The 25413-nt window shown below is 34.7% G+C and overlaps 4 protein-coding genes across 4 annotated transcripts; 2 read left to right on the top strand and 2 right to left on the bottom strand.

Annotated features, from left to right (window-relative positions):
* Positions 1–1695: 1695 nt before the first annotated feature.
* On the top strand, positions 1696–3035 carry LOC137923598 (uncharacterized). The gene is made up of 2 exons (XM_068766820.1): positions 1696–1927; positions 2621–3035. The coding sequence occupies exons 1-2, from the start codon at positions 1696–1698 to the stop codon at positions 2998–3000; spliced, it is 612 nt and encodes a 203-aa protein (XP_068622921.1). The 3' UTR covers positions 3001–3035.
* A 2933-nt stretch (positions 3036–5968) lies between these two features.
* On the bottom strand, positions 5969–11410 carry LOC137923376 (uncharacterized). Its single transcript, XM_068766616.1, has 3 exons — positions 10142–11410; positions 9112–9351; positions 5969–8142 (listed from the first exon to the last, which is right to left on the bottom strand). Exons 1-3 carry the CDS (start codon positions 11331–11333, stop codon positions 6110–6112), a joined length of 3465 nt encoding a protein of 1154 aa, XP_068622717.1. The 5' UTR covers positions 11334–11410; the 3' UTR covers positions 5969–6109.
* Positions 11411–12525: 1115 nt separating this feature from the next.
* On the top strand, positions 12526–13045 carry kud (oligosaccharyltransferase subunit 5 kud). The gene is made up of 2 exons (XM_068768995.1): positions 12526–12617; positions 12697–13045. The coding sequence occupies exons 1-2, from the start codon at positions 12612–12614 to the stop codon at positions 12934–12936; spliced, it is 246 nt and encodes an 81-aa protein (XP_068625096.1). The 5' UTR covers positions 12526–12611; the 3' UTR covers positions 12937–13045.
* A 2189-nt stretch (positions 13046–15234) lies between these two features.
* LOC137927175 (potassium/sodium hyperpolarization-activated cyclic nucleotide-gated channel 1-like) lies at positions 15235–25286 on the bottom strand. Its single transcript, XM_068770992.1, has 12 exons — positions 25129–25286; positions 24254–24481; positions 23208–23382; positions 22984–23098; positions 22048–22124; positions 21017–21047; positions 20852–20950; positions 19989–20062; positions 18858–18975; positions 17374–17597; positions 15692–15819; positions 15235–15388 (listed from the first exon to the last, which is right to left on the bottom strand). Exons 1-12 carry the CDS (start codon positions 25284–25286, stop codon positions 15235–15237), a joined length of 1581 nt encoding a protein of 526 aa, XP_068627093.1.
* Positions 25287–25413: the final 127 nt, after the last annotated feature.

Genomic DNA, 25413 nt, shown 5'->3' with positions numbered 1-25413 from the left:
GAGATTTAGAAACGACAAAAATGTATCCGACACGATGGACCAAAATTGAATAGCGATATTATTGATCTCAGTTAAAATTCGAAATTTTATTAAGTTTTGTTTTCGGAAAATTTTATTAATTAATAAGAAAGTTGTCCGTCGTTGAATAATGTTTCTGAATCTTATATTGCATTTAAGTTTATTTTGTTCCTTATAAAGGTTTGGGGCATTCTATAATTGAAAGACGTTTTGACTTTTTCTATCTATATTGTATAATAACTTTTTATTTTTTACATTTTTTTAATATTTTTAATCTTGTCATCACAAGTAATGCCCCTAGGATTATATTAATATTTTAATCCAATGTTACCATGTAGTATTGGCGAATCAAAAGACTGTTGCAATGAAAATAATAAAATATATATTGCCAGTGAGAAAAAATATGTTACGTAATTCTTGCTCATAATAATTAATTTTGAAATTTTGGATTTTTGATGAAAATTCGTTTGCCAAAAAAATTGTATTGTGATAAAAAAAAATTGTAAACAATTACGCATTTGTGAGAACTTATAGTTTTATAACTTAGACTGAAGATTGTGATCTCTTTCATGTATTGATCTCAAGTATATTAATTAAGGAAACGCAAAATCTATTGGGGTAAGGTCTGTAAGATTCGAAATTCTTTTTTTTTATAATTTGAAAATGACATTTGCAATGACTGTGGTTTGATCGCAACTTAGCATGGCAACTTCTAAGCATCACTAGTTTCGTTCGAAAACTTGTAACAAATATATTTACAATTTTTATATATCGGTGAAAAATATTAATAAAGATGAATTAAAAATATACAAAGCATAATTAATCTTTAAAAGTATATAATGAATTTTATTTAATAAATAAGATATTGGTAGTGATTATTATTTTTTTAACTATCAAAGATGTAAGAGGAAAACATAATTTTTTATCACAAAACGGTTAGTCGAAGCCATAAGTTGTGATAGGTTGAGAACCACTGTTGCCCGTAGCGGCTCGTTTTTATATTATGAGCTTAGCCCTCATGAGTTTAATACTTTGTTAATTTTACTACTTATTATAAAAAAACAATTGTTTGTACTGTATGCAATACCTTTATATAAATAAAGTGAATTTAAAGCTCATTCGTTGTTTCATTTTTAAATCGCCTGTAAGAAATTTTATTTGGATGTCGGCCAGTATTACTTTGAACACTAAAGGTGAAGCTGTACAGGGAAGGACTGTGCATTATTTATTTTTCGAAAATGTAAAGTATTTAATATGAATCATATCAGTTTATCATTAAAATACTTATCGCTATTTAAATTTAATTATTCCTTAGAGTTGTTTTTTTATTTTAAATGTAATAATGCTTTTATTAAAGGTTTATTTTTGCCGCTTATCTTATCTTGACAAAAAGAGTTTGCAGTTTTGGTAGTCCTTTCTCAAGACAATAGTGTCAAAAATGTATTCTTCATTTTTTTTGTATCCGAAACGAATATAAATGTTATCAATTTTTATTTTTATAAATACGACCCTGAACAAGAATCTATCATAATCGAATAATGACGTATGTTTCTGGCTTTGAGTTTCGCCGCACGGTCATTGTCAGATCTTCCGCGTATTGTGCAACTGTTGACGTCAAATTTGGCGGGAAATGCTATCAGAGCTACATTTAAAAAAAAATTATAATGAACAAATAAAATGGAGGGAAACATTGTTAATTCTATTTTAGATCTGTATAAAGAAAAAAATTGGCGGACAATAGTGTCAAAATATCACAATTATCCCGATAGAAGTAAACTGTTGTGGGTGTTTCCTGCGGAAGAAAACTTTGAATTTCTTAGCGAAAGTATCGTGAAATTAGGCTGCGATCGAATTTTGAGCATTGGATGTGGAAGCGGGTTACTTGAATGGATAATAACTGAAGCAACAGGTAGGAATCTTATCGATAGTGTAACTTTTATAACCCTTTCCTTACCGTAGTCCGTTTCGTCGAAATGACGCTACTGAACCAGGCGTGTGCGCCACGAAGTGTGTACATTGCATGGCGGTAAGCTGATGTCCGATTTTTCTCATTTGTGTTACATATTTAAAGATATTACTGGTATAATAATTAAAAATAGAAGTTAGGATAATTCTTAGTAATTTATTTGGCTATGATAAATCTTAAAACAGAGATCTGGAATGCCGGCTAACTCCAGCGCTGGTAACCAAAGGGTTAAATCGAGAAATAGTAGTTTTTTTTATATAAAAATACAACTTATATAATAGCATACAGCGATGTACACTGGATGCTTGGTCAACTCTATGTGCAACACTTACAATCGATTTAATGTAGAAATATCCGAGTTGAACACTTTAAAAGAGCGAGACTCTAAAAGTGATTTTTGAGATAAAATATTTAAACACTTCGTAATTTATTTAATTAAGTTTTTTTTTGGTAATATACGTAACGAAAGTATAAAATATTGACTGTAATTAATAATACGCCATAGATTTGTAGCTGTTACTTGAATCTTTCTTGTTTTTATACTGTAGTACATTATCCAATTACATTCACGATTTCAAATCTTTTACACCTATTTACAAACAATGACACGCCTAATAATATGCATTTCGGATTCAGGGTTACCAGTATCAGGCGTTGAAGTGGACGGCGCTTGGTGGCACTGCAAATACGCGCCGCCTACGTTTATTCCATTGATTTTAACTACCCCTAACATAGATGACAACACTACCAACCTGCTTCGAGACTCGATGTCCACTGCTCTGATGTTTTGCTACTTCAATAACGGTCCGGCGTTTTTTCAGTATATAAGCAAATACTCAGGATCTGTGCTAGTGATAATTGGACCTGGATATGGTAAGGGTGTTCATACAGATCCATCACCATTTGATGATTTAGGTCCCGAATGGAAGCCGTATAAATTGCAGGAGATCAGGGACAGTAACGATTATATCGCAATTTATAAGAGAAACAACTTGCAGTTGCCACTTGAACCTTGATATTTTATCTGCCGATTGCTGATCCACGAGTCATGACCGACGCCAAAATAATTATGTCGATAGACAACGATGTTCGAGCAACGACCAAATATAATGTAAGAGCTACATCACGTCATCGTCAGCGGCACGTGGAAAAAGGGTAATTCCACAGAAATATAATTCTTTATATACATCGGGCGAAAGAGGGCGCTCTACAATACTTCTCGACTTGTGATTGGCTGACGATTTTTATTGGTTGAAAATTTATTTTATAGTTTAAAATCGGTATAAATGTGGGCTAAGCTTGATGAATATACACACTTCTACTTCGTACTTTGTGTTGTTATTACCTCCAAGGCATTAGGGAGAATCCTACAAGGGCTATAACTCATGCGCAGTGCGACTAGGAAATCTTCACGATTTTATTCACGCTGGTTTATAAATAGCCATGTAACTTTAACAAACACTAGCATTCTGTAACAGCTTTACATGTAGAACATTCATATGGTTTACCCTTTAACGGATGAGAGGTGATTTTCAGTCGCCACGGTTTTCCCCGCAGCAGGACCAGTGGCGAATGTATGGTCTCACTAGTTCTGAGAAAAAACCCTTAGCTATCGACGGTCTCTTATACAATGTATGAAATTTCATACCATAATAGAGATAAGATATATATATATATATATATATAGAAACATTCTTCGATGAGGGTAAAATACAAAGACACAAAAAATGAAATAGTTCCTTTAGAACAGTGATTCCCAAAATGATCTATGTCGACCCCTAGGGGTTTATTTAATGTTACGTATATTTTACATAACAGATACAAAATTTTATTTTGAGTAGTTTTAATTTAAATTCAATTAATAAATGTATAAATTAACACGTGTTTTTACTTTAAGTTTTTAACACTAAACTAAACTAAAAATTAGGGGGTCTACCCAACACGGAAAAACATGGCAAGGGGTCTACGACACAAAAAAGTTTGGGGAACTCTGATTTAGAATTAATAATCTCTCTCTACTCATAAAAACTTATAGATATTTGGTATGTGTAACAAAACCTTTTCACGTTTGTTTACTATTTTACGAATATAGTATTGTACCCAAAGGACTGTTGTCCACGTTTTCTTAAACGAACGACTAACATGCGGTGCAGGCTTGTATATGGCACGGCGCAGGTACCAGTCGCGACAACGGCTAAGTGCCGCTCAGTTGGGATTTTTCTGCACTAAGCTACAGACGTGTTCACCTTGATTACTTACAAGAAAAATATAATCTTTACATATTATGTGTAGCTATCACTTTAACCTTTGTAGAATTAACATTACGCCATTGTCAGCGGCGCATTCGAAAAGGGGAATTCCACAGAAATGTAATTCTTTATTTACATCGGTTTTATGGGAGCAACATTACGTTATTGTCGCATCGAAAAGGGGAATTCCACAGAAATATAATTGTTTATTTACATAGGTATAAATACGGGCAAAGTTCAAAGAATATAAACACTTCTATTTCGGACTTCGTGTTGTTATTACCTCGAGAACTACCTGCCTTAGGAAGAATCTCACACCTTCATATTTTATCGGCTGCTATCCCGCAAGCTTTGACAAACGTTTTTGGAGGATTCTAGATGTACCTTCGTAGATTTAAACTCGATGAGAGTCCCTCGTCCAAATAAAATAATAAAGTAAATGTAACTTTTTAAAAAAATTGGAGAAGGATGGAAGGCGATGCATGAAATATATGTAAATGAATGCCACGGAGTGAGAGAAAATGTGATGGACAAAAGAAGAAAATGAAAGTAAATGTAAAGGATGAAAGAGGAAAAGTAAATAAAAAAAAACATTTTAAAACAAAATTCTTGTCCTGAAACAAAAAGAAAGCGTCACGCGACTGTCGGAATTTCTCATAATATCTTTCCCACAGATGTATAAATAGTGATGAAACTAAAAATATAATCGTGTCCGTGGGCGAGGTAGTGCGACTCGCACCGGCGGCTCAAACCGGTTCTCTCCCAAGTCCGACATCGAATCAGCTAAAGGTCTTCGCAGGAAAGGAATCACACCTTTCTCCGAAAACCGAGTAGGTATCAACTGGTCGACACAAAACGTCAGGCGACACATCTGCCCTAGTTTTTTTTTTAACTTATTAGCTCTTACCGGCTATTAGCTTTTCCCGGAGTCCGAAGAAGCTGTAACAGCCAGAATGTCTAACAGCGTCCAACACTAGTCGAACATAGCCAAATATAATCATTCTGTAATGGCGTTCTATACTTACAGTGTTTTATTTCTAATAAAACAAGGAACCTCTCATTATTTCCAATAAAACTTAAATAGAGAGAGATATGACTCGTCAAGTGGCAGTTCCGTCGGCGGCACCGTAACGTTTCGCCACCATTTACAACAACAAGCACTGTGATCCAAAGAATACTGAATGCTTGTATATCCAAAATTCCAGTTAAATTTATTTATACACCCGCGGGATATATTATTATCGGATAATAAAGGGTGTATAGTCGCACAGATTACTAAATAGCACGCCGACAGTTTTGGCGGTTTTTGTCACAGCACGCTGTCAATTGAAGCGGCCATCTTTAAAGCTAACCATATGTCAAACGAGGTGCAGACTTCGCTCACAGCGTGCCGTCGGGTTATCAGTTGTACGATATGTATAGTCATTGCTTTTATTTATAAACACTTTAAACGGGTGGTTGTATGGCTTATCTGCTGTTAATTAATGTATGGTACGCTCTAACCAAAAATAAATGGTTTCGTAATGGTGGATTATTACGCAGCAATTTTAGGATTTTTTATATTTTTATGTATTACGCCTCGCTCTTTTATCAAATATAAAAACATTACATTAGTATTTCTAATGTATAGACATTTAAAATAAAATTAATATTAATAATTTTACTTTCGCAGGGAATACGTACAATATAATAAAACGATATACAAAGTTTTATATACATACAGTCTTGTCTTTTACATTTATTAACCATTCTGTCCAAAATTATATATAACAATTGTAATTTATTTACAAAGAGAGTTTTACTCTCTATTCCGTTTGGGAAGATATATCCAACATATAAATGCATTTGCTTTTTCTAATGTATTTACATTATTCGTTTAAAATTTCTTATTCATTAAGTTTTTCATCAGTTCTATATTTTTAACATTAATTTTGTTAGTGGTCGGTCTAACGGAAGTGTTCATCATAGGATCTTTCTTGCCCTGGACAAAGTTTTGAAATTCACTGTTTGTTACATCTGGTACTATTTCTAAAACCTCTTTCTGTGTTATCAAAGGAACTTCTGTCACCATTCTATTGATCTCGTTTACTGTCACCTCGGGCATATTGGCCGGTGTGATTTCGTTTTCAAGAAAGTGGAAATCATTGTGCATAAGGTACAAAGACTCTAGAGGAAAATTCATGTCGAAACGTGGCAACATTTTATTGTCATCCGAGTTGTCATCAATCTCTATGACGTCGTTTTGCTGGTCTGTTATCTCTGGCAACACTACACTTGAGAGATCCAAGTGGCCTGTGTACTGTTCACCAATGATATTATCAATTAAATACTGGTCAATTATAGATGGGTTACTAGTGTTGTTGCTTAGTGCCATGTTATAAAATGCATCAGATTTGACCTCATTCTTTATGTTTTTATGGATTTCTTCTAGTGGTGGGGATGCTTTGTACTCTCTGCTGATAATTTGAGTATTTAATCCATTGCACATTCTCTCCAAGCTTGGTGACTGTGTGTTCGGTTTAACAGTTGCTTCCAGCTTTATGTAGCTCGGGTCATTTGTTTGTATTTTCTGAGCAGGAGGAAGCATTGTCATGGCGTTCACATTCATTTGCTGGTTGAAGGTGAATATTTGCGGATTATTGTTCAGCTCGCTATCCACTGGTGTGGTCGCCGGGTCCTCTAGCATGTTCTCTTGCGGGTAAGTCATTATATTGTTAGGAGACTCGCTCAGCACCGGCTCTGGTTGTAGTTGCATGAATTGAGTGGTTATCAAATTGTTAAACGTTACTGGACCGCCTAAACCAAACCTCTCATTGTCTTCTAGTCTTTTAAACGCCATTTTCTGTTGGGAATGGAACATGTTCACTTGATCTGGACCCTTGAGGATCAGATTACTTTTAACAGAGATTTTCGCTTTCTTTTTTGGAACACCATCTATCTCATGGGTGATGTTTACAGGGGAATGACTAGAGGAAGGTACTGGCAAGATTTGAGTTGGTTTTATGATAGGACCTATGACTTTGGTCATTGGAAGAGATATTTTATCGACCGGTTTCAGCATTATATTGTTTCGAGCTGATACTTGTGGAACTGTGGGTAGTCTAATAGGAAAATTACCCATTATATTATTATTCATGTTAACTCCTATAGGAGAGTGATTGGTCGCATGGGAATTGACACTGCTGTTTTGCAATAGTTTCTGTTCCATTGATACCGCTGTGTTTAGAAACTCATGTAAATTTGTTTGATTGTTGTAAGTGATTTGCAATGGAAGTTGTGATGGGTATTGATGTCTCTCCATCAAAGTGTCATTCGAGCTTTCGGATATAAGGCAATCTGAATTATTTTCGTCTTTGCTTAGGTCTGTGACCATGACATGAGTATTGTATGTAGGTGTTTGGACACCACTTGTTGGGGTTGTGCAGTAGTTCTTTGGATATTCCTGAGGGATGCTTTCAGATAGGCTATCACAGTCATACACTTCTATTGGTATTGTGTTCACTGTCTTTGGACTGGAGTCTTTACTAGGTTCAGTGGATAATTTGGTAGTTTCATTTGATTTCTCCGCTTCACTTGGTATAGTCCAGCTTGGTTTATTAGATTTTCCGGTGTTCATGTCTACAAGAAGCTGAATTTCCTCTTTATCTCTATGCGTGCTGAGATGTACGACATATTTCTCTTTGCTGACCGATTTGAATGGACAATATGGGCAGCAGTGAATTTCGTTTGAGCTGACATTAGGATGCTTGGAGATCATGTGGGATGTGAATATGGTGGATTGTATGGCTGTGTATGGACAGTATTTACATTTATAGACTCCTTCCTTGGAATGCATCTTCTTGTGGCGTCGCATTGCATTGTGGTCCGCTGAACGATAGCTGCATTGATTGCATGAATATGGTTTGTCGCCTGTAACATTTATGATGTAACAAATTAAAATTTGATAACAAATAAAACATTATAATACCCTTTTTGACATTTTTAATAATAATATTGAGAGTTCATTTATCTTTCGCGCCTACGACGGTTTTTTGAGTTTTTGAGACCACCGAAAAATGAGCGGGGTGCGATAACGAGGCCGCAGCCCCCATGTCGGATCAGGTTCTAACCACTCTCGATACTGCAGTAGCCAAGGCAATACATACCGCCGAAGACCGACAAAGACGGCGTAACATAGTGCGCGACAAATTTTCCAAAAAATGTCAAAGTCCTCAGTAGTGAGGGATATGATACATGGAGGAGGAACAAACACGGGCATATGGCTAAGGACAATAGAAAGTCTTACGATGAAATAAATTCTAGCCTAAAAAAACTTGTTCCAATAATACCAATAAAATGTATAACCTATGCTACTTAAAACTAATGGGTTGTATGAATCTTCTAGTATTTTTAAAGAGATTCAGCCAACATAGCTGCAAAGCTGAAGTGTGCATCAGGATATTTATAGAAGGGTAATTTTACTAGTAGGGTGACATCCTAAATCCACAATTAGTATTTAGGGAAGATACAAGTCAGAAATGTATCAGCTATCTGTCTTTAACCTATTAAAATGTTTTAGGCCTATCGAGAATGATTACCAGCTGGAAAAGATTTTCCATGCAGAATTGGTATGATCATCTAAAATTTGGTTAGCTATGGAATTTAGTCACTAAAGATGAATATAATTTCATTGCAAAGATAAGATTCCTAAAATCTGTACTGGCCAGTACACAGTACTTTTTATACAATATACTGGACCCAGCACCTCCATAGTGAATCCATGGAATTTTACCTACTTTACCAAAAAGTTATTTTAGCATGTTAACGAGTACAAACTGTCAATTGTGACAATAAATAGAAAATAAACTGATGTTTGACCATGCTCAATCAGAAACATACCTGTATGTGATCTTAAATGTAATTTAAGTTCAGCTTTTCTAGCGGCAGTATAATCACAATGGCAACACTTGAAAGGACGCAGTTTGTGATGTACTGTATTTACATGTGCCCTCAGCCGCCTCTCATTACTGAATTCCTTTTGGCAGATCTGACACTGTGCTGGAGAAGAGTCACGTTTGTGGACTAGATTGTGTTTTGAGAACTGATTTGCATTTTTAAATGACTTTGTGCAGATTGTACCTGGAAAAATTAAATTAATTCTTTAAATAAAAATCCAAAAAAATAATTTTCAGCACTTAGATTCCCTTTAAAACTAGCTAAGAAGAACTTACATCTAGCATTTTTCAAGAACATTAACAAAGCTGCCAATCGACTTTGTGAATAAAATTTAAATAAAGAATTTAATGTGCATATCTATAATTATAATTTATGATCATTATAAATCAAGGTTCAGTAACATAGAGACATAACATTTCTGTTTATTAGTAGAAAATCAAAGTATTTCCTATTATTCTCTGCTTGTTTTAACCAGTAATTAGTACTGTAGATATTTTGGTACTATCATACTTTGGGACATCAACTTCCTCCATGATCTTCTGTGGTTACAGCTTTAATGACCAAGTCTATGGTAAACTGAATGTGAGTGATGTACTCACAATTTATTTTAATGCCTAGTTCACCCCAATTTATGACCTTTAAAATATCATCTAGTGCAGCAGTAAGGAGAGATAATGTCTTACTATGTAACACCATTCTGCAACAGAATTGGTTTCAAACTCTGGTCCTGTAGATGGCCTGACAAATGCTAATTCTTATTTAAATCAATTACAACTTACTTAATAGTACACTTCAAAGCATAAATAAGTATAAAAATATAATTCTCCCTACAAGCTTTGAATTTTGTTAAGAAATAATTTTTTAAAATTCCGGACATCCATATACATACCTACATATAATATCAACATAGCTTACAACATTTTTAGTTTAACAAAACACCATATTGTCTGTAAATAAAAATGAAATATCTTACATGTGTATGCTTTAATTTTTCCGTGACATTTCATATGTATATTATATAGTCTGTGCTTTTTGTATGTCTTAAAACCGCATATCTCGCATGTTGGCAATTCCATATCAACTGCATGAACCTTCCACAAATGCGTGTGCAGTGGATCAACGCCTGGACAAATTTTTGAACATTCTGGGCACTGCAGTTTACCATTCTGATGACATTTCCTATGATAAGACATATTCTTTTCATCTTTTAAACGAACATAACAACCTCCTATAGCACATGGCTTGATTAGTTTCTTGTCTGTCTCAATAGGTGTGGTACTATCTTTATAAGGATGAGAATAGTTTAACATCCTCCCAGCATCGTTAACTATTGGTTTTTGTGGTTTTATATGTGGCAACATTTCATTGTCCTGTTTGGTTTGTGGTGATGGTAAATTTTTGTCTATGATAGTTGCAATACGGGGTTGAATTGAGGATATAAGATCTGGAGTAACACTTGATACTTGAATGAGATTACATGTTGCATTTGATGGGCCTGCATCTGATACATTCACATATTGAGCTGATATTTCATTGCTATACACAATGTTAATACTAGCCCCTTGTATAACTTCCTTTGGATCAACTTTCTCAAAGTTAGGTGTACTCATGTTGTTTAATTCGTCTACTGATATATATGCAACTCCTTTCGGTAGAGATTCATTATTTGGATTAACAGCATCTGGTACTATTTCTATAACTTGGGGTATCTTAACATCTGCCATATCTTGTTGACTAGGCAGTGGAGAGTTTTCAGTCTTTTTTTCTTCCTTTTTTAACTTTGCATTTTTAAGTGCAATTTGAACTAAGCTTTTAACCATTTTTCTAACATCCTTGATGCCCATTTTGTGGTGATTACGTAAATGATTCCTCAAGGTCTCCTCAGCATCAAAAAAACTCGTGCAACCAGGACATGAAATCTGGATATTATCTGCAAGGCCATTAGTTTTAGCCAGGTCTGGGTGAACGGTGAAAAGGTGGAATTTAATATCATCCTCAGCCAATGCCATATACGGACAAGCCTCGCATTTAAAGAACACCGTCGATCCTACTGATTTCTCTTCATAAGACATAACTTTTGCTTGAGATATAAGAGGTTTAGTGTCTAGAACTCCACTTTGACCGCATACGTTATTCACATTCATAATGAAACATTGGGATGTCATGGCTATTATAACGAAAAAGAACTTTATGTCCTACATGTTTTATTTACATAATTTAATCACGTTTGTAAACTTTTTAAGTAAACTCTAGAGGGTAAATGTCAGAAGGAATGTCATTGTTCACTAAGCGTCAATGTCAAAAATACGCTTAAACTCAAATGGTTGTTTGAATTTTTTAAAAGAATACAATTACAAATGGTAAATATAAATTTAAGTTTGAAATCTGAATAGTTCACGGACCGTTCCATTCCACGAACTCTGTTCTGATGAAGAGGTAAAAGCCCCCAGTGCTAAAAGTAATAACTTCATCCGAGATATTAGTTATTTTGAATTTTTCAATGGGAGATTCTCTGGTTACCAAAATCGTACTATAAACGTGTATATGACTATGATTTGTGTTTTTATTGTATAAAAGTGGTAAATAAAATTACTATTTATCCACATTTTAATTGAGACTGTTACTTATTGACTGAAATAACAAAATGACGCTTTATGTCTTTTAAACATTAATTATTATATTTTTGTGTACAAATAATAGCTTAATTTTTTGTATTATTTCAAATGTTATCAAGTACAAAATGTAATATTATGGCAAACGACAATTTTATGTACTGCATTCGTTAAAGAGAATTGTCACTAGAAAATGCTACATTTTCTTATTTTTTAAGATGGACAATGAGGATGACTTTTAATGCATTGGTTGTACGCGTGATGTGGACACGTCTTCTTGTCCATATGTTGATTATTTCTGAATACTCAACTGTGCTATGCAGGAAACGAAGTATCGAAAGAATTTGCTTTTGTTCTTTCTTTTTAAATATTTTTTCCTTGCTCACTTTATCTACTCTCTTGCCTAGCTTTTTATTAAATTGCAGTATATAAACGCTTTGTTTAAATTTATTTACTATTTCTGCCTCGACAATCATCTGTCCTATTAATCATCATTATTTCAGCTGATAGATACTGCAAGGCTCAACCGCCGAAGATCGCTACGATCACCTGTCTTGCGCTGCACGCACCCAGCGACTTTCTGCTACCTTAACTATTTCGTATTTAATTACCTACAAATAATATTGTAGAATAACCGTTGAAAAAGCATTAGTTTAACTTTTGAGTCAAGGATGTATATAAATATTATAAAATTGCAATGATGGTCGTATTTTATCTATGTTTCTTGTCAAGAAAGAATGACGTTTCTTAGTTTCTTCTGACGTTGATGTTAGCGTTTGGGCCGGTGCTTAGTTTTCTTTTCGTTGATATTTGCAAGTTAAAATAAACAAAATGAGCGTAAGTTATACTTTATTTGTGTTTAACATTTTCATAATCTCATTATGTTTGAGAGTTAAACAGATATTTTTGTTTGTAGTTGGAAATCGAATCGATGGTTAGATACACGTCGCCGATAAACCCGGCCGTGTTTCCTCACCTCACATTACTGCTGCTGGGTATCGGGATATTTTTCACGGCGTGGTTCTTCGTGTATGAAGTCACAAGCACAAAAGTGTCCCGGGATCTCTTTAAGGAACTACTTCTTTCCCTCGTCGCGGCTCTATTTTCAGGATTCGGCATCTTATTTCTACTGCTATGGGTCGGAATATATGTTTGATAGAAACATAGTTGATAAGTATGTATAAAAACCATTCCTCAAAAATGTTTAAGCAATTACTGGTGTTTTTATTTTGTAAGAAATATTAAAGGTTATATTTCTTGATAAATTATCTATTCATTTATTCATGTTCATTTTACTGGGCGGTATTAATCTGTACACCTCTACTCTATACTCACTTCATTTAAAAATATACTTTTATCAAACAGTTTTTGATGTTTTAAATGAATTGATTTCAATCATTTTATTGGTTAAAATAAAATCATGTAGTGATCAGATTTAAACAAGCTGTAATATTAAATTATGGACCAAAGGGAAAATTAATTGTAATAAGTTCAGCTAAGCTGATCTAAGTTAGCCATTAGACAAATAAGAGATGTTCTAAGTTAGAGCACCACTTATGTATCATTAACTCAACTGTTAATTAGTTGTTCTATAGACTCTTCAGAATCACAATAAACACTGGAAGGGGCTGGTGAAAGTTAAAATAAGAAAACATAAATATTTGTACATGGGATTGTTTAGAGGAAAATAGTATTAACAAACATAAATGAGGTTCTATTTTAAGTGTTGCATTATACATGCCCTAAGAAATTAATTCAATTGCCATTGCTTATTTTTTTATTATCTTATGTCCAAATTCATCATTGCATCACCTGGTTCCAGCAACATTCCACTACCTTAACTTTGTAGTCACATTCCACTGTGTCCTGTGTCTACCTTGTGGATGTTACCCAAGAACTTGTTCCCTGTGCACTACCACTACTGGTGAGCATTTCTTCAAGCTATGTTGTTAACCTGTGTTCTGCAGATCTCCTAATTTGTCTTTACCCTACCTTAGTGCTACTTTTCCTTCATTCTAGTTATAAGAAGATTATCATGAAACATTATACATATCAAAATCATCATTCTGGGGGAATCTCAATTCACCACAGTTCTAGCTAGGACTCGCAGAGTCCCAAAATTGGCTCGAGAGGAATCACTCTCTGTTAGGAATAGAGTCCCAATATTGGCTTAGTGTGTAACACATGTAGTGTTTAATCAAGTTGTAAAAATGTTAAAATTGTTGTTAAAATTGGAGGACAAAAATGAAATAAAAAAATTCAATAATTAAAAAATTTATTCCATACACAATAGTTAACTTTAAGTAATGTAGTATAACATATAAATATCTAGTACATACAGCATATACTAAGGAACAGATAACATGTTGCAGTTCTTAGATATTAACTCCTTTGAGGGACCTTGGAATGTCTTCACATTAATGTCAGTTTGTTTCAAAAGATATCAAAACCCTACAATGAGACTGCTAGCCTGGTCTATGACATTGTCATCGTCTCCAAGCAGTATATTTTGTAATTTCTAAAAAGCAAAGTTTTTTTCTATGAGGTATGCATGTCTTTCCATGACAAAAAGATATTAACTCATAGATTAAGTACTATGTTAGTTATAATATGTCAATCTCCAATATTCTCATAGATCATATCACTCAAAGCATATGTCTTAGTATAACAAGTTGGCAATGTATAGAATATTGGATGAAGTTTACATTAAGTATAGTAGACTCATGAGAAATACTCTCATAACAAATGTGTTGAAGAGCAAGGCGGGGTCAGTGTCGCGGCAGGTAAGAGCCGGCTTTGAGTGTTCACCTGTGGCTATCAACTGTAGTCAACGCTCGTACCGAAGTGGGTCCGAACGACGTTACAACGGTACATATATATATATATACATACACATATACGTATATATATATATATATATATATATATATATATATATATGTTTATATACTTACATACATGCAGGCAGGAGGTCTTTGGGAGAAGATATAGGATGCAAAACCTATCCTGAAACTCAGCTACAATGCTATCCTCACCTTCGGCCAGGAAACTTACGAGCGCGTACTCCACGACCGTGTTAATGGATTTGCGAAAAAGAGAAAAGGAGGGGAAGAAGCTCGCCTGAACAGCAACTTTTTTAGGAAAAGTTGCGGCTAAATTTCACCCGTGAAGTAATGCGTAGCGGCTACGCCGTGGGGACCAGGGATACCGAAAACAGGATTGTTTTTAGTCGGTATTGTCGATCCAGTCCGACATTCCGACTATGTATACATATACGACTGTCAGAATTAATAGTATGGTCATTACAATTTATCAATACAAGTTCCGTCTGTAACAGCCATTCGATTTTCTTCGCACAACCATGTTTTATTTCAGTTAATATAAATCACTTTATTAATGTACAAAATCGACAATATTTAAATGGATAAATCATAAACAATCCAAAGATAAAAGATTAGCTTAACAATGTTTCGGCGGAGGAGTCCATCTCTGCTCGTTTCTGGCGTTGCCTTCGGAATTCATCGTCCACTAGGACAGTCTCGTGCATCCGACGGGATGCCAACTGTTGCAGGCGGTCGTAGAGCACGCCGTTTTTTTTAACAATTTGCCTGTAAAAAGGCAATTGCAATGTCTTTTTTGTGTTTATATATGTTTAGTGAGTTTTATTTCAAACCATATAGTCACATCTGTTCATGGACTACCCCCATTTTTACAAGAAAAAAGTTATTTAATTAAGCTAAAATATTAAAAAGATTTTTCATCTTCTTTCTGTGGTATTTAGGGAAATAAAATAAACAGTGCCAAAATTTTAGAAGGTAAAGCTAAAAATTAGATTTTATAATTCGCACGTCCATCTCATAAAAAATATAGAATGTGTTTGATATAATAGCGTTCGAAATTTAAAATTTTACCGGAAATCGGAGGCGTCGAGTCTATAGAGCTGTGTGATCTCCACCGAGACGACAGTTGCAACTCGCTTGCTGTCAGTCATCAGCAGAGCTACTTCGCCGAAATGGTCGCCGTCTTCCAAATGGCAAATCTAAAATATTTATACTTATAATAACATTTTAGCAATATCACCTCTCCTAATTAAAGGAACAGATTTGTTGTGTGAAGTAAATCAAGTGACTGTTCAATACGGGATGCTTATATTCACTATTGTCTCGCATGAAGTTTTTGCTGTTAGCCCTTGGGGCTTTTACAGCATCAACAGGACTGCATGCACGGAACGGAAGGATCAAGGTGAGTTTTTGAACAGTAGTAGCCCAGTGGTGGAGGACTGAGACTTGAGATAGTAGGTCGCGGGTTTGATTCCCGGTGTATATTAATATATAGGATCTACACTGTTCATAAACAAGTTTTCTGAGGTTGACCAGCAGCATCCTCTGCGTACTATTACATTCAGCACGAATCCTATCCACGTAAAATTTTTCTCGTGTCAACGCAACCACCCCGCCGAGTCAGTCTCTAGCCATCCTGCACCAGACGGTAGCTCCTTTATTTCCAATTCATATCTTTATTCAAAGCCTCTTCCTAAAATTCATATCTATACTCTTACCGAACCTTATTTAAAAAGGCTTCAAAATGGAGTCTCATAACATATTATATCACACTGCGATCGCCTTCCCGAATGGTAAACGTGGCGATATATCTCCCTGGTTGTCTTTGAGAGACGCCTATGCCTTGCAGTGAGCGTTTATGGCAGTGTTTCCCAACGGGGGGCAATTCGAAAATGAACTCGACACTAGGTTAACTCTATCGCTTTAATATTGAAATGATATATATTACTTGAGGGGCGAACGAATTTTAGAATGGCTTAGGTGGGGCATGTCGCAAAAAAGGTTGGGAAACACTGGTCTATGGGCTGGAAGGATGATGACGACGAAATTTTAAGTCATTAAAAAAAAATCTTGTAAATATTTCTATTACAGCGTGAAGTGATTTTAAATGATAATTAAAGGAATGAACTGCTCTACTACTGTATATAAGGATGACATAAAAGTAAACAAAAAAAACTAGTGTGATTTTGTTGTGGACTTTTAAAAAATATTAATATGACTTTAGTTTATGCCATTAAAGGGGGATATTAATCTGAATAATTTCTATCAAATTGATCTCTTCTGGCATTCTCATGGCTAAAACTAGTGGTCACTGTGAACGATTCTTTCTGAACAGTAATATAATCAAATATCGATAAATTTTCAAAAGAAACGATGCTGTTTTCAACATTAGTCTTCCAGTTTAGACCATAGACCTTCATGGGTATGGGCGTAGGCAAATATTATAAAGTTCCACGCGATACCTTAGAACTTCCGTTTCTTATTTGGAAATCTAACATTAAAACTATATTAATAAACCTTTTTAGTTGATCGATATGTGTGAAGCTTGGTTTGTTGACTCAATTTATGATAATGTTCTAATGAAAAATTGTTAAATGGCGCTTTTTAACAGATCACCATTCCGAGCCGGTGGTAGCTTACAACTTATAATGCTAAAGTAATCGACGATTCAAAAGCGCATGTAAATACTTACTCGAATAAAGATATTTTGAATTTTTATATCAGACTACGGGCTTTTTGTGGTCTTTTTTTACCTCAGCTCCTTTTAAAGAATAGACAGCAACAGTTCCATTAGCGATAAAGTACATGCAGTCGCCGGTGTCTCCCGCCCGCATCACCAGGTCGTTGGGCAGGTACACTTCGGGCTTGAGGCAGCCAAGCACAGCGCCCACAACGCTCGCCGGCAAACCTTCCAGGATAGGTAGCCTGTTCACCAGCTTGAAGCATGTGTGGAGAATGATCTCGTGACGTAACTGGTCTGAGATTGAAACATTTTTAAAGTACGTTACTAAAGATTTTGTAGCTGCAAGTCTAGAAGGTATATACAATGGTATTATTGTTAATCCGACGACGAGTCCCGATCGACGGCACACTTTGTGCGCGAAGAGAACAATTGTCAATGTCAGAGCCTTCAAAAATCCCGCCGTAACAGATGACGTACTTTCATCAATGTTGCCATAACCGTACACCGTGTTGATAGATGTCGCTACGACTTGCCATTCATACGCCGTACGACTGTCGGAACCCTTTATGATATTATTTACGCAGGTTGATAAAGTCATATCTTGGCTATACAGTCGTTCTATAATACATAATACCGTCATTTCAGTTAGGATAAACTCTTTTCAACTCCTTAAGTTCTCTGTTCCTAAACTTGTAACACTTTGTTGTGATATTTTCAATTTCAATTCACAAATGTATTTTTGTCAATACAAACATTCTTTCTAATCTAAAGAACCTCTTTATTGCTCAAATTTAAAATATTGTTTAAATTTCGAATACTACATACCATACACAAAAAAGATTTTACTACACATTCTATATTTCTTATCTTTTCACTAATCATTTATCATGTATTTGTGCACAATAAACAAAGCATACAACACAATAAAAAGTTCATGTGTGTTATCGGTGTACAACATTGTTACCCAACGTGGAGCCCACGCCCAACAGGGAGCAATTTGATTGTTAAGGTAGGCAATTCGAAAGTGGACTCGATACGAGTTTAAGCCTTTCGCTTTAATATAAAAAATATATATGTTACAAGGCCCCCCTCCTTGTAACATATATATTTTGGGTGGAAGAATTTTAGAAAGGCCATGGTGGGGCATGGCGCATAAAAGGTTGAAAAATACTGATGAACAAGCTTTAAAAGGGGTGATTGTACAGCTAATTATTGTTTAATAATATATCGTATATCCTAGATAAATTATTGGTTTTAGAAGTACTAAATAACGTAATAATAATATTGTAAATAGACGTTATTAAAATCTGATTACTACATATTAAAATCAAATTATTTTTTATTATCTGTCTACAGACTGTACTGACAGAAGCTGCCTGTTGATCACTGTTTACAGGGTGCTTGGCAATACTTGAAATAGCTTAAAGGCTTTTCGCCGAAAAAAATAAGCTATACATTCATCTATTTAAAGTTTTTTAAGATATAATCATCTTATAAGCATAGATTAAAATGTATATTAGCTGTTAGCTACAAATTATGATAAAAAAATAGTACCTGACAAGCAGTTGAGAGTGTCATCCTCTTTGTAATACTTCTCCTGGTATCGGTACGTGTAAAACTCTCTCAGTCGTTTCTTTAATTGCGCCGGAAGTTGTTTATGTTGCATGAACGCCTGCATTTTATAGTTTTTATTACTATAAAGTGAACAAATAAGTACACAGAGACAAAGAAGTATTTTAATTATATTTTTATTACTGTACAGAAGATGAAAAAGTTATATTTATGAAAATGAAAGGGACTAGGTGGATATCCAAAGACAGGTCCAAATCAAAGAAAAAAGAAATTAGTAACAACACTAACATTAAGGAAACACTAAGAACAAGAGAGTTTTTAAAGATTTGGAAATAAATGGCTTCACTCATTCATACATTGTTACTGTCATTGTTGATTAAAGCTTATATATGTACACCCACATATATATATCGCGCCACATAGTGGACCGGTGACAAAATAAGGTCGCAGGAAGTCATCGTGGCGATCTTTGGCGGAAGCCTATGTCATGCAGTGAGCGTCCATCGTCATCGTAAAATAAGATGTTCATATTAACAATGTGTACTTAACACATTGTTAATACCTATCGGCTGTACAAATTAAAGGAGACTGGCCTAACACAAGTACGCAAGCTGCAACATTTGAACCTATAATACATATGTTATTGCTCGACTGCTAAACCCACGTGTCCCTGCCGCTATCACACTAAGCGAACAAAGAACAACCGTTTCATTGACGCTCGCGCAGGTTTACAAATGCCATGTGGTTCTGTTAATACAAGCGTTCCGTAATACCCTCATTTCAGTTAGGATAAGGAATTTTCTCTACTCCTAAAGTTCTCTATTCCTAAACTTGTAATACCTTCAGCGACATTTAAACCTGCTTTCTTCCTCGTTGCTTCGTAGCGTAAGATAGGAGAGATCTATTGGGTAATATAGTATAGTATATATCATAATCGCTACGCTTGGCAGGCGGGTTTTGGTATGCAGAGAACGCTGCTGACCATCTTTTGGCAAACTTTATTTACGTCTATAATAGGCCAGAATTTTCCTTTCTGAACAATCTTTAATATCGTGGCTCCCTATGAAAAAATACGTAAACTCTAGATATATGTAATGTAAATTGCAAATGTACCTCCATCTGACTCATAAGACCGTGAAAGCGAGTCGACGAATTATAATAAGTCATGTAAATCTTCAAGAGGAAAACTGAAAGAAGAATTATATTAGTCGTGATTTATTTTAGTGTAATTTTTGTGCCTTTTTTCTTTGATAGTAAATTAGATCATGTAAATACTTCAATATACACTAATAAATACAAATCAATCATAGATATCATTTTGAATAATATATACTAAAAATTAAATTGTATATTTAAAACAATTTAAATTTTAAGTAATATTATTATTCAACATGTCTAACGTAAGCTGTCTGTTTCAAATTTGACGACGTTAACAAAATGGCGGCTGTGCAAAATTAACAAATTGGCGGGAAAAAATATAGCTCCATAATAGTATAAACCAAATATATTTTTCTTTATATATTACATTAAGTTAATAAATTTCTTTGTGTAGACTTTATACAATATAAACCATAAAACGAAAAGACAAAAATGTTCACTGATGTAGAAATATTCACTGCATTTAATAAGATCTATACTGTAAATGAAAATGTGATGATAACCCCAAACTTTTAAAAAAAGGATAGTGAAATGCAAAGCTAGCATTCATCGCCTTGTGAAAATTGTAATTAAATAAATTTTTGTTTTTGGATCTGGACTTTCACTGCTGGCCAAATGGCATTTACAGATTCTGCGGATTCGAGGTAGCTGGACGCAGAGGACGCCTTTTCCAAGACCTTTATTAAGGTAGCAAAGCTGAAGGGTTCCTGGGGGAGCATCAGTTCGGCTGATGCTCCATGGAGTGACTAGGCAGGCTTAAAGTACAACAAAAGGGGAGTTTTTTTTTATTATCAAAACTAATTGTAGTCGCTACTCACCCAATGTATATACCATAAACATGGCTCCGTAGAAGACGATTAGTGAATAGACAACAAATTCTTCTGCAGTGGAGACTTTCAACATTGAAGGATCTACACCTGGAACATGAAGTAGGCTGTATAGATATTATCTGACGTCTTTTTATTTTTTTATATAGTCTTTACAAGAGACAATGTATATATTGCCGTGTAAAATCTAGTAATTGTCAAAAATTAATTGTTGTACGGTAGAAACATATTTGATAGGCACTTGATCTTTAGTAAAATGAAAGAATTAATATGTCCCTATTATTTATTTATTTAATATTCTTTATTGTACATTTAATAAGTTTTACAATAATATACAAAAAAGTACAATGGGCGGTCTTATCAAACAACGCAATCTCTTATTATATTCTCAATCTCATATTATAAAGATATTGATTTATTTATTTGATATTAGGTTGTAAGTGACGGTATTCTTAGAAGTGATTGTTAGAAACAAAGAGTAATCTGGGAAAGAAGTAAAAGGAACATCGCTTGCAAAAGCACAAATTTATTATAAAAACTACTTTCTATGTTTCTTTTCTATCTTAAGAAAGATTCAAAAGTTTGAGTACATTATAAAAAATTAACGATTTCGATTAATAATCTGTAATCATTTCTATTAATTTGCAAAGGATTGTCTTTTACTGAACAATTAGCGCAGCAGACTGAAAAAAGATCGACACTTTTGAAATGTAGTGCTGGTGAAGGATGCTTACGCATGCCGTGAATTACCAGGAAAACTAACGGATCTGTTTTCGATTAATTCTGCATAAACACCGGGCTCTCCATCATATGTTACCAGCCGATTATTGGCTACATCGGTCACATAGCTCGGAGGCAGACAGAGAGTCTAGATAAGCTAGTTGTTTTAAAAAAAAAGTAGAAGGAAAGAGATCGGAGGACTCTGTGGGTGGTGACGGGTATTACAATAACGGAAGCACACAGAAAAGTAGATCAAAGAGACCTGGAAGCAACTCGCCGACCTTCATCAATGAATATAAGCGACCAAGAAGAAAAAGACTGTTCCACGTCAATTCCAAAATGGCCTTTAATAATATTATAAAGATCTTTTAACAGGAATAACCTTAAAATACTTATTAACTTTGTGTTATTATATACTAACCAACAAACGCTGATAGGGTGATGAATAAGGCTTTGTTGTATCTCACACCGCATGAGAAGTCTGATAGATCTCCGTTTGTAGAGTTTAAGAACAGTGTGTACTGCTTGGGCATTTTTCCCGTCCCTAAACGTGTATGAATAGAGTTATTATTAACTATTTTTATGGTAATTTTGATATTTCTTTAGTAATATAGGTGTGGTGATGAAACCACTCAGAATAGAGAACGTCTTGCTTTCGAAACACAATTGTGTAAACTTAATGGCTGTTCCATATGGAATTGTAATAACAAAATTACATAGCAATTTATACACGTGCGAGAATAATGTCATAAAGGGTACCGACAGTCGTGCGGCGCATTGAATGGCACGCAGATTGTTGTGGCGACGAAAACCGCCGAGAAGGAAGCCGCCGAGCTCTTACAAAGTTGTGGTGGATGCTCCATGGAGTAACCCCCACGAGAGGAACTCAGTTTGGGCTATCACTAATCGATAATATCCTTTTAAACACCTATCACAGGAGCACCCGCTAGGGCTGCATTTCGATCTGGTTGGTTGCTTTTGCCTACTGTCAATTCGGAAACCTGGGAGAATGTGTGGAAGAAACTCCAACAAAACTTCTATTTGGTACGACCCTCGTTACCGACTCGACCAGTTGGTAGTTGAATGGCAACGATGACGGTGTACAGCGTACGCGGCTATGTCTAAGTGTCCTCGCGTTGTACGAAAACTCGGGTACATTTAACGGTTTCAATTTACCGGCGTTTGAATGTACCGGATGTAATTGTTTTGTAGGTGGCGGTAACTACAATTAGTAAATCATCAAAGATTGATTCAGCATTCTGGAAGACGAGTCGCACATTAATGGAATCTGTTTTGCTCAAAGCGCGCAGTTAGGCCCGAGGGTTCAAAGTCATGTGATAGGTAGCTCCTAGTACGTAGCTAGAATCTTTAAATCATGGGTCTGGAATATTCTAAATACTTACAGTAATAACCTATTGCTGGCAATATGTACATGATGCAGTTGATCCAGTGGATGGAGATCACGAATAGAAGGACGTGACGGATGGTTCGGTGCCAGATGTACGAAGATGAAAAGGTCTAAGAGTAAGGATGTTTTTTTTTAATGTTTTACGAAACCAGTAAATCTTTTTTTAAAAGCTAAGTCTTAAAGTATATTGTAATTACAACAGAACATTAGTATCTTTACCATCAAAAACGGCTTCAGGTTTAATACAACTGTAGGCAGACGTGCCACTCGTAATATCGGCAACAGATGTCCAAAAAGAAGATATCTGTAGGTGTGCAGCTTAGTGTGGAGAAGAATGTACGCCATCGGAAGACAAGACAAGAAATCTATGAAGAACCAGCCGCGGAGGTAGTGACTGAGAATAAAAACAGGTATTAGACGACAAACACCATTCACCTAATAAAAAAATAAAACTCGATAGTATATATATTCTATAACCTAACCACGTGACCAAATTCTTTCATCTTTTTTTCATAAATTTCAAGAAAGTTTATATAGCAAAAGTACTGCAGGAAAGTGTGTATAACCTTTAACTTTAAGAAAACATAATGATTATTGAAACATTGCGCATTTGACAGTTCGCAATGAACTTCTCGCATTTTACAGTTCACGCGCTGCAAATTTATATTGCTTAACAGATGCGTCACTCAGTATCTATTGATCACAAAATTTATTTATTTATTTCACGTTTAATTAACAAAAGTATCGATCACTCCGAAATATGTTACAATAATTTATATATTTTGTTGGAATGTGGCCGGTCAATGTCAATTTTCTGGATCCAATGTACAATCTTGCTCCTAAAGAAAAAAAAAAGTGGTTCCGTCCATTTCCGTCTTGGTATGTAACGTCGGTGATTTCCTACTATGCCCTAACTCGTCACGATATGTTCGGAACCATAACGCTAAGAAACTCGAAATTTGAAGGCTTCCTTAACCTCCTTGCGGGCGGAATTTAATAAAATGTTTTACCTGACCAATATCTATTGGACCACCAATACATATTTTTAAACTGTAGCTTTCATAAATACAAAATTTGGCGATAAAATATTTTTAAAATAATTCTCAAAAAAGTAGCATAGGCTACACGAAGCGGGACTCTTTCCCGCAAAGATGTTATAAACATAAATATATATTACACAAAATATTGAATTAAATATTGTTAATTCTAAATTTACAGTTTAAACGTTAAACACTTGAAAATAAACAATATTAAAATTGCCTCACCAAATAATTCTACGACGATTTACAACAATGTTCCTTTCATCGCTTTTGTATCCCATGTTAAACCTGACTGTTACATCGAGCAAACACAATGCGTGTAGCCCTAGGAGTATCGAATCCATAGTGTGGAGGATCGGTCCTTTTGAAGTCTCCAAAATAAAACAAAGACGAATAGTAGAACAGACCATATGAGCGAAGTTCAACACAATCATGAAACTGTTCCAATACAAACTGCAAATAGAATAAAATAGAATTAATTTACGATCATTAAATACTCGGATAATTTTATAATAAAGTATAATCTGTATTTGCTTTTTTTAAAATTGCATAAAGGGCAAAAGACAATTTAAAGCACAAAGAATAGCAATATATCATTTTTTTAGTACACGATTCAGTAAAACCAGGTCTTAAGTGACACGGTAAAATTAATAAATGGACATCAAAGGAAAAACATGAGATTATGAATTTCTTGACTAATTTTTTTTTCGAATTTTCCGGTTTGTGATAGTTAAAATAATTTAATAAAAAAACTTCACATTGACTTTGTATCGCCCAATTGATAATCGACGTACCACTTTCAGAGTTCTCTCTAAAAGTGGGTCAATCTTCTTTTTGACGGTTGACGCACTTCGCGCAGTAACCATTAAAGTGCAATATGACACTGCATTGAAAAACGTCATTATATAGATGTACTCATACGCCTCGCGACTGTGATATTTTTCTTGCAGGTAGATAAACTGCCATGTAACTCTATATACTTCGCACAGTGTTTCATTTCAGTAAAAAAAGAGAACCTCTTTTTACTCTAAGTTTGTTTTAAATAACAATTTTATTCTATAAAGTAAAACTTGTTACAATAAAAAAAGTATAACTAATACCTGAACATGCTATATGGATGTATAACATTTTTCCCGCCTTCAATATTCTGCCTATGTCGTTCCACTATTATTTCTGCATGACTTCGAAATTGCTCGAATGCCTTAGGATGATTGGCAGATACCATAAACAGCTTATTCAAAAAAGATTTTCCTTCCATACTTTCTTTAAATGATAATCTCTCGCGACCTAACAAGTAATAATTAGGTGTAAAATAGATGTAAAAGGCTTCCATTAAAACATAAAAATAAATTCCCTTTGCGAGTCAATACAAACTGATTCTTTTA

Source organism: Battus philenor, unplaced genomic scaffold (assembly GCF_028537555.1).
Source record: "Battus philenor isolate CCGP_79_NKW_IND1 unplaced genomic scaffold, ilBatPhil1.0.hap1 SCAF_10, whole genome shotgun sequence".
NCBI lineage: Eukaryota > Metazoa > Arthropoda > Insecta > Lepidoptera > Papilionidae > Battus > Battus philenor.
This window is presented reverse-complemented; position numbering and strand designations above follow the sequence as displayed.